Here is a 10560-nt window from a genome sequence, read left to right as displayed (position 1 = left end):
GAGGCAAACTGGCACCTCTCCAGTGACCAGTTCACACTCAGTACTTGGTCCATGTGGGGACTTGAACCGGCGACCCTCTGGCCATGTTGAGACCAGTTGTGGAAATTCCATGGATGTATTAACAGAACTGGATACAGTGTTGGAGACGGGGCCCCGTTCATTCCTATGAAAGTTGCTCAGTGGCGCATGAAGCTTAAATGGCTCGACTTCCCTCTGGGAAAGTACTCGGATCTTGGGTACATGGAACATGCGCAGTCACATGACTCGGTCACATGACTCGGTCACGGGGTCCTAACGTCAAGCTGTCGTCATTGCTTGCGCTCCAGCCTCGGTCTGGGTCTCATTCACATGAACGGAGGAAGGGAAATAACTCTGTATTCAGCTATTAGTTGATTTTACATCTTTAAAAACTTAATTTTTAAATAAGGGCTATTAGAGTGTTCGTACTGGGAAGTTAAATCACCTGAAAAAAATTATCCGCTGAGTTACAGACGTCTCTTTCCCAATGTAAGTCTAACGGAAAAAGTATTTTTGGGCCCAATGCATCACGTGACTGACACGGAAGTTGCAGTACCGCCGTTTTGCCCATTACGAAAGTCGGAATCGACGACCGGCGCACTTCCTGGGGGCTTGAGAAATACCAAGTACCGCCCACCAGCCGGAGCAAACTTTCTCATTTTACAGCTAAACAGTACACTACAAGATGTTTCTGAAAACATTTGAGGAGAGAAATAGGCATTACAGTAACAGAATATTGATTCATATTTGATCAGCGCTGCCTAGTTTGATCGTTTGATCGTAGTTCGTGAGTGATTGACAGCTGCCTCCATTGAATGAACAGCCAATAGGAACGCTCTCTCTCTGAAATGACCTGTTATTGGTCAAAGTCTCCCGTCACGGGCTAGATTGATTAAATCCTGAAAACAGAGCCATGAGGAGGTGCAGAAGTCTAGTTTTCTCTCAGAGCACTTGAATTACAATATGCTGAAAGGTTATTATGGGATTTTTGCCCAATGATGCCAAACATATTCTGCCTACTGCAGGTTTAATACATAGCCAGCCTATTATATACTGTATATAAACTGCAAAACTTCTTCGAAATATGTATAATGCTAAAACCCACAGCCGGTGCCAACATGTATTTACTGACAGAAAGTTAACAATCCAACATTCATTGAGGGTAAAGTCTGAACATAACTAGCAGGAATATTAACCAAGAAGAGGAACCACTCATTCGCAGCCACTTTAACTATGTGAGACTATAAATAAGTGATTATATCTGTTGATGTTGTCATTTGAAAACATGCTTACCTACATGCTTAATAACAATGGGCAAGAAGACAAGGTTGCTGCAAGTGGTGTGTAATGAAGATAAATGGATATCCACTGTGTCAAATAACACAAAGGATAAAATCTCTTGACAGAGAAGGAAGCTCTTTTATCAATTAGACAATTGATTTATTGGTTAAAACAGTACTCCACAGGGTTAACATAAACAAACACAACAGTAGGCTATCCGAAACAAAAAGGAACAACAATCTTCCGTAACTGGGCATAAACTTTTCCCGCTTTAAAAGAAAGATTTTAAATGTACAGGAATGCAAATTTGCATCGTGCACATGCAGATCTGCTCTCCCATCTTTTGACTCAAGAGTCTCATCTCCTGTCCACCACCAGTCCTTAGATGAGCTTCAGCAGACTCTCTCTGTTAGCTGTTGATGTTTAAGTCCCTCTGGATCTTCTCTGTGGCTTCAACCATCAGCTGGCATGCTCTCTTGTGTTTAGACCAGTGGTTCACCTGGCATTCCCTGTGAAAAACAAGAAGATGAATGAGGCTTTACATCAGCAGAAACTAGGGCTGTCAAACTGTTATCATCATAAAGTGTGTAAAGAGACTCGTGGGTACCCATAGAACCCATTTTCATTCACATATCTTGAGGTCAGAAAATGGCCATGACAGTTTTTCCTCACCATAATTTAGCGTAGGTTTGGAGCGTTATTTAGTCTCCTTTGCGACAAGATAGTATGACATGGATTCCTTAGGTTTTGTAGTTTCATATGATACCAGTATCTTCACTCTAGCTTTAAATTCGAGCCCGCAACAACCTCCAAAAGATCGATAGCGTTAAAGAAATTAGTGGCGTTAAAACAAATTTGCGTTAACCCATTAGTATCATGTTAACTTTGACAGTCCTTGCAGAAACATATCACACATTTAGTGTATGATATCAGTATAACAAAAACATGTATTTATTCATTTATTAAGATATTCAGTATTACAGGAAAGTACACAGACTTATTAACATCCATCCATCCGTTTTTTCAGACAGTTGCCGTGGCAGCAGGCTAAGCAACGTAACCCCTACGTCCTTCTCCCCTAGCCACGTCCTCCAGCTCCTGGGTGATCCACGCCATCTGGGATATATTATCCCTCAAGCATGTTCTGGGTCTGTGTTCTACATGAGCTCTATCTGGATGTCGGCACAGGAAACTAAATTCGGCAGCTTATATCCACAATGTCATTCTTTCAGTCATTACCCAAAAGCTTGTGATCATAGGTGAGGATTGAAAAATACATCCACCGGTAAATTGCGAGCTTTTCTCTCAGGATCACCACGACAGTCCGGTACAGCGTCCGCATTACTGACTCATATCTATAGGTATGTCTTACCTGTGACAGTACCATTCTCCCTGACATCGAGAGCATCTCTTTGCAGCTTCTTTCCCACAGCATCCACACTTTGGCTTCTCGGGGAGTAAACTCTCCATCACATCCAAATTGTACACCTGGTTTAACCTGGTAAAAAACAATCTCAATAATAATCACAGAGCAATTGGATTGATTTCTCTGTATCTCAGACTTGTGTTTTCCAAGTATTACCTCTGTGCCTGCAGCCTCAGGTCACTCTCAGATGGGCTGAACGTTTCTTTGACTTGATACTTTGCTATTGCCTTCCACTTCCCAGAATTCTCTCTCACAATGTGGCTCCACATTTCTGGGATCTGTACATAAAGCAAAGCTGAGGGTAAATACACAGGGGACACAGTTACTGTAGGTATAGAGATACTGTATGCGTGCACATGTACCTGCTCCAAAACTAGTTCTTTTTTTGGAGGGGCAGGGTCTGTAACGGTGAGATGAGCCAGGAAACGCTGCAACTCCACTAGGTTTGGCAGCTGGTCGATCAACACCTCTGTCAAGAAACCCCGGAGCTGTGGCACATGAACGATCGGCCCACAAATAATACAGCAGCCACAAAAAACAATGTCAACTTCATCCGAACTTTCTACAATAAGCTACTCAGACTGCGTGAGAAACCGCCTTGCGGTTGTTTGCCTCCGCCAACCAGTCAAGTAGCAGTTTACATCCATGTCTGTTCAAAATGTCATCACCTCATCTTTTTATCCTGTTAGACATTTCTGCGAAATTGTCATAATTAGCATATGAATTCTTGAGTTATGGCCAAAAACATGTTTTGTGAGGTCACAGTGACCTTGACTTTTTACATTTTGACAACCAAAATCTAATCAGTTCATCCTCAAATCCAAGTGGATGTCTGTGACACATGTAATACAATTCCCTCCAGGCGTTCCTGAGATATTGCTTTCACAAGAATGGAATGGACGTGAGGTCACAGTGACCTTTGACCACCAAAATATAAACAGTTCATCCTTGAAGTCCAAGTGGACATTTGTGCCAAATTTGAAGAAATTCCCTCAAGGTGTTGCTGAGATATCGCGTTCACAAGAATCAACCGTCCGTACATCCATACTGTACATATGTACGTATGGACATAAGGACATGGCTGTCACCGGCGTGGAGGCACAACAACATGTGATTACAGGAGGATGCACAAGGCTCTCTGGTTATATAATTAATGCAACAGGAAGAGGATGAGAAAGCGTATAATAGGAGGAAACATCTTAGTCAAAACAACCAAGGGAAACTGAATCTGTGTTTTAACAAGCGAGGAGATCAGATATGTTGTTGGAAGACAATGATCTGGCACTCGCACACTTCCTGAGCTTCAGTTTACAGCTAATGTACAGGAGCCAGTTGGATTCAGGAGGAGTTGATTGATATAAAATCATTGATTAACTAAAATTACTCAAGCAGCACAGCACAAGAACATAAAGAAATGATGAAAATGGCTGTCAACATTTTGTTGTCAGTATACCTTTAGAAGCTGGTTCTTGTTGAAGTTGTTGAAGTCATATTTCCTCTGGCAGTCTTCCTTCAGCAGCAGATTGAAAAGGGAAATCCACACCTGACCATCTAGTTTTGTCATCTTCAAATGGTCCTCAGCAGGAATCTTCTGCCATCTGCCATTTATGTACTTTTCTACTTCACCTTCAGCGGGAGACAGAGAGAGTACAAAACTGAATGAAGGGTCACTTTGAAATTTGTTCATGCACAAATTTAAGAACGTGTTTGATATGCAGGAGTTGTGATATACCTTCTTCACAGCGACTCCAAGGGCAGCAGTCAACCAGCTGAACCAGCACACAGGGCATGTTATGGGTACACAGCATGCGATTGATGACACTGATGCTGTTAAGAAAAGAAATGTCCTTCTGTCAGCAGCAGAGGTGAAAGGTACTGGTAAATTAATAAATTAACAGAAAACTAATCTGCAACAATTTTGATAATTGATAAATTGTTCATTTTCAAGCAAAAAAAAAAAAGCAGAACAATCCCTGATCCCAGATGAGAATTTAAAATCTTTCGGGTTTGCTGTTGGTTGGACAAAACAAACAATTTGAAGATGTTAACCTTTGTTAAAAATCCCAACAAGCATTTTTACAACTGTCTCATGTTTTTTTGTGATCAAATATGTTTTAAATTAACTGTCTCATGTTTTATAAACAAAATGATTAAAAACGTATTTTAAAAAATTTATAAAATCAATAATGAAAATAGTTAATTCTCTCCTGTAAACTTCTAATCCCTAAATGTATTGACGGTTCAGACCAGTGGTTCCCAAACTTTTTCACGTCAAGGATTCCTAAACTGACAAAAATTAGACAAAGGACCCCCATTTGATTTTGTCCCCAGTTTATTATTTTGCTTTTAGATATTTTATTACTAGGGCAATCGATTAAAATATTTAATCACGATTAATCACAAGATTGTCCATAGTTAATTGGATTGATCCCAAATTAATCACACTTTTTTATCCGTTCAAAATGTACCTTAAAGAGAGATTTGTCAAGTATTTAATACTCTTATCAACAAGGGAGTGGGCAAATATGCTGCTTTATGCAAATGTATGTGTATATTTATTATTGGAAATCAATTAACAACACAAAACAATGACAGATATTGTCTAGAAACCCTCACAGGTACTGCATTTAGCATTAGAAAATATGCTCAAATCATAACATGGCAAACTGCAGCCCAACAGGCAACAACAGCTGTCAGTGTGTCAGTGTGCTGACTTGACTATGACTTGCCCCAAACTGCATGTGATTATCATAAAGTGGGCATGTCTGTAAAGGGGAGACTCGTGGGTACCCAGAGAACACATTTTCATTCACATATCTTGAGGTCAGAGGTCAAGGGACCCCTTTGAAAATGTCCATGACAGTATTATTAACTTTGACAGCCCTAAATCCAATACAACTGTTCTACCATAAAGTCTACCTTTATGATGTCTATAATGTTCAGTTCTTTCTGACATTATCAGAAATATGTCGTTTTTCCTCGCCAAAGTTTAGCGCAAGTTTGGAACATTATTTAGCCTCCTTCATGACAAGCTAGTATGACATGGTGGTGGTGGATTCATTAGGTTTTATAGTTTCATATACCAGTATCTTCACTCTAGCTTTAGAACTGAACCCGGTACAACCTCCAGAAGATCAATTGCGTTAATACGTTAAAGAAATTAGTGGCGTTACAACAAATTTGCATTTACGCATTATTATCGCGTTATCTTTGACAGCCCTATTTATTACAGAAAGTGTATGAAACCCATGACCAGAATAGTAAGATATTCTCTCACTGTTATTTATGGGTGGAATAATAGTCAAAATAAATTCTTCCCCTTTCCTGGGGACCCCCTGCAACCTCCTAAAGGACCCCTGGGGGTCCCCAGACCCGACTTTGAAAACCACTGGTCCAGACATTGCCCTACCTCTCGGTGTGATCAGTGATGAAGCGCAGCACAGACACAGCCTTCAGGGAGATTTCAAACTCCCGTGCAGCACTCTGCATCTGCAACTCCTTCATCAAGTCAGATCCCAGAGGGTCATGAGTCGTGGCGCCCTCCCTGGTCGCTTTGCTGGCCAGCAGGGTGAGTTTGCGGTGGCAGTAATCCACCAAGTCAAGAACAGAGTCACCAGCTGCCTCACATGACTCCTGCACAATACACAAAACTCTTTCAACTTATCACATAAAGCTTAATTTATAGAGAAGAAAGAGTCTAAACTGCCTTGCTGCGTGATCACTTCCATGCTTTAACATGTATAAAAATATGATGCATATTAATATAATTTCGGGGTATGTATTTGTGTACACACTGACCTTATGATACATTATCGTTTCAAGTAGGTTTATGATCGTGGCTTCATGGTGGATCTGAGAAGGAAACATTAAAGTGCACACAACATCAGTTATGAGCGCTGCAATCTGATCATCATTTTACATCTCATTTCACACTCACCACCATGTAAAGAGGAAATGTGTTCTTGGGATTAAAGTCCTCCAGCTGACATAAAATGGGGAACACTTTGTGCTTCCACACTTCAACAAGGATCATTTCATGGACCAGAACAGGTATCTAGAGAGGGGGAGGGGGAAAAGATACTGTCGATAAAAGCTTGTTTTGATGTGTTCATTGTGCTATCAAATTTAATTCTAAACAATTGAAACAACCAGAAAACTTGATTTTTGCAGGGCTTCTTTAAATTCCACTGACTTTAACATCACATGTAGAGAGGTAGCATTCACCTTTCCATATGACACCAGGAGCTCCTTGACAAACTCATCGTGCATGGCAGAAGCATTCAGTATTGCCTGCATGTTAAGTTTCTCGATGTGCGCATGCTGTCTGAACCACCTGTCAACACACAAAGAGAGAAATCATAAAAAGCAGTGTTAGGCTTTATGAACAGGTACTTTATGAACCGTGTAGACATCTCATGTCGCCTGTGACAGGTCCGTTTACTGTCCCTAGAGTCAAAACTAACATGCAACAAGCATCATTCAGTTTCTATCCGCCACATATCTGAAATAAACTCCCCAAAAAACTGAGGTCCACTCCAACTTGACTATTAGTTCATATCATGTTTATATCTCACTCATTCACATATTTTATATCTAATGTAAAGCACTGCCTTGTTGAAAGGTACAAATAATGCATCACATATATGACAAAAAAGGCCTTTTTTTACTGGACAGTAGCAATTTAATATCAAGGATCCAACATTTATTTATTCTACCAGTCAACAGAACTTATAGTCACAGTAAGAAATGTCTCCTGGAGACTTTATTTCACAATCAGAAAATGTTACCAATGTATTTATTTACAAATCTGTTGTATGTGTGTGGTAAAATTGATCAAATATACTATTTAATTTCAGTTGTTTAATTTGTATTATCAGGTAGCAGTTTTTATTTAGGCCTACATTTCACTCCTAACACTCATATTGGCTATACTGCAGATATTACACATTGCTAACTACTACTACTACTACTACTACTAGTAGTACAACTACTAAGAATTGAGTATTTTTGTGTGTGTGTTTTTGGATATCCCAACCCAAGATCTATCTATCTTCAGGACATTGCTAACTACTACTACTAGCTGCTACTACTACTACTACTACAACTACTACTATTGGTACTGCTACTTGGATTTGAGTACTTGTGTGTGTATTTTTGGATATCCCAACCCAAGGACTATCTATCTTCAGGACATTGCTAACTACTACTAGTACTACTAACGTTACTAGTGTGTGTGTGTGTGTGTGTGTTTTTGGATGTCCAAAGACCTATCTATCTTCATTTAGAGGACGGGAAACAGTATGTGACACAACACCTGGTTTAGGTAGCTATGTTAACCATAGATATATATACACGTATGTATACATATATGTAATTTATTAAACACACTCACACACACACAGACACAGACACAAGTATTCAAATCCTAGTAACGTTAGTGGCACTAGTAGTAGTAGTTAGCAATGTCCTGAAGATAGATAGGCCTTGGGTTGGGACATCCAAGAACACACACACACACACACCTAAATAAAGGCCTAAATAAAAACTGCTACCTGATAATACAAATGAAACAACTGAAAATAAATAGTATATTTGATCAATTTTACCACACACATACAACAGCTTTGTAAATAAATACATTGGTAACGTTTTCTGATAGTGAAACTCCAAATAAAGTCTCCAGGAGCCATGTCTTACATTGACTATAATAGTCCATGAGCCAGGGGGTTGGACGACCAGCTCATGGACTATAAGTTCTGTTGAAGTGTTGTGCCTAAGTTAGCATAGGTGTTGATCTCACCTCTCACAGCCCACCTCCTTCAGGGAGAACGTCTCCAGACTCTGAACAAACCCCTCTGCTTCCACAGGGAGAACTACAGACGGGTCCATGTCGTTGTAGGAAACTACTCAACAAGCTATCAAGCAAAAGAAAGGATGATCTCACTCTCTATCTCTTCAGTCAAGTTGTTGTGGAGTTAACTTCGTTTCCTGCGGTTGTCATGGTGACTGTAAACCAAGCGCACCCAGGCCAGGCAGTTCCTCTGAGCCGCCGGAGAGGGGCGGTGCAGCTTCAACATCACCAGAGAGGGGCGGTGCAGCTTCACCAGAGAGGGGCGGTGCAGCTTCACCAGAGAGGGGCGGTGCAGCTTTAAAAGAGAGGGGCGGTGCTGCCTCAAGTAAGGAGGTCTAACATCAACAAGTACAGTATCCACAGCTGCAGTGCCACACTGTAAAAATACTACATTACAGTATTACAGTACTAGGAACATGTAGCCTACTTCAAGTTAAGGGCCCCGAGGCTGAATCACTTAAAGGTCCCATTTTCAGGTTCATACTTGTATTTTGTGTTTCTACTACAACATGTTTACATGCTGTTATGTTTAAAAAAAAACTTTATTTTCCTCATACTGTCTGCCTGAATATACCGGTATTCACCGTCTGTCTGAAACGCTCCGTTTAAGTGCATTTCAAGGGAATTGAAACGGAATTGCATTGCTGGGCAACAGTTTGGGTCCATGTTTACTTCCTGTCAGCTGATGTTATTTACATACACGAGTCATATCTGGAGGGGTATAACACATGCGCAGTAAAATCTCGTCCGCACTCGCCGAAATTGAGCCAATCGCAACGCACGACTGCAGCTTCAGTTACACTGCGCATGTGTTATACCCCATACCCCAAGACCGATGTCCGCCCGTGACCCAGCCTCCTTTCCATAGGCCTTGCACTGCAACAGGAAATAAACTGGGACGCATTTAGAATGCTTACATTTAAATCTGTGTAATGGTCTATATATTGTAGACTTGTGACATCACAAATGGACAGAAATCCTAACGGACTGTTTCAAATGCACAATTTCTGAATATGCGCTGTGTGTATTTCTCCGTATATTGAGCGTTTCGATAGTTTAACAGTATTTACAGAGCACTTTAACTTACTTTATAATAATAAATAATAATAATAATACATTTTATTTGGTGGCGCCTTTCTGGACACCCAAGGACACCTTACAAGAATTAATTAAAACATAGACAGATAAAACAATATAAAAACAACAGGACATGACAGAGACATATTTGTACAGACACATAGGATGGGTGATGATGAGTGCTAGAGAGAGTATGCCAGTTTAAACAGGTGGGTTTTGAGGAGGGATTTGAATGATGTGATATTTTCAGACTGCCGGATGTGTGGGGGGAGTGAGTTCCAGAGCCTGGGAGCAGAGCAGCTGAATGCCCTGGCTCCCATGGTGCTGAGGCGTGAGGTGGGGGTAGTCAGAAGTCCGGCTGATGATGAGCGGAGGGAACGGGAGGGGGCGTACTCCTGGAGGAGGTCTGTGAGGTAGGTGGGGGCGAGGTTATGGAGGGCTTTGTAGGTGAGCAGGAGGTTTTTGTAGTCAATCCGGGATTTAACAGGGAGCCAGTGCAGCTGGATGAGGATCGTTATAATATGAAAAACATGAGAATCTCACTTTTTACAATATGGGTCCTTTAAATCTTTGGCGGAGAGCCTTTCCTGACTTTCTTGAGTTTTAATTTCCTTTGAACTGTCCTTTATTTCCTTTTTTTTTCTATTCGTACCTTTTACTACACTATGTTGATTTTTAAACACCAAGTTGTTTTTTTAAATATGATTTATCACTTGTTTGTTTTATTTTGTTGCCTTTGTGAAGCACTTTGTAAAATGGACTTTGAAAAGTGCTATTGATGTAAGTGTAAGTTACATGTTTGCTGTTTAATAAATTGCTGGGTAGTTTAATCTATAATAATGTATCATATTTTATAAGCTTATAAAATGATATATTACATTATGATTTTATACACCAAATTGTTTAT

General features: G+C 40.4%; 1 protein-coding gene across 1 annotated transcript; it reads right to left on the bottom strand.

Annotated features, from left to right (window-relative positions):
- Positions 1–1434: 1434 nt before the first annotated feature.
- zmynd10 (zinc finger, MYND-type containing 10) lies at positions 1435–8751 on the bottom strand. Its single transcript, XM_074644692.1, has 11 exons — positions 8526–8751; positions 6950–7058; positions 6663–6779; positions 6524–6577; positions 6135–6358; positions 4458–4552; positions 4179–4351; positions 3088–3213; positions 2882–3003; positions 2672–2797; positions 1435–1808 (listed from the first exon to the last, which is right to left on the bottom strand). The coding sequence occupies exons 1-11, from the start codon at positions 8612–8614 to the stop codon at positions 1709–1711; spliced, it is 1335 nt and encodes a 444-aa protein (XP_074500793.1). The 5' UTR covers positions 8615–8751; the 3' UTR covers positions 1435–1708.
- Between the last annotated feature and the right edge of the window lie 1809 nt (positions 8752–10560).

This window comes from Sebastes fasciatus, chromosome 1, assembly GCF_043250625.1.
Source record: "Sebastes fasciatus isolate fSebFas1 chromosome 1, fSebFas1.pri, whole genome shotgun sequence".
Taxonomy (NCBI): Eukaryota; Metazoa; Chordata; class Actinopteri; order Perciformes; family Sebastidae; genus Sebastes; species Sebastes fasciatus.
The sequence above is the reverse complement of the archived record's forward strand: the minus strand, read 5'-3'. Positions and strand labels throughout refer to the sequence as shown.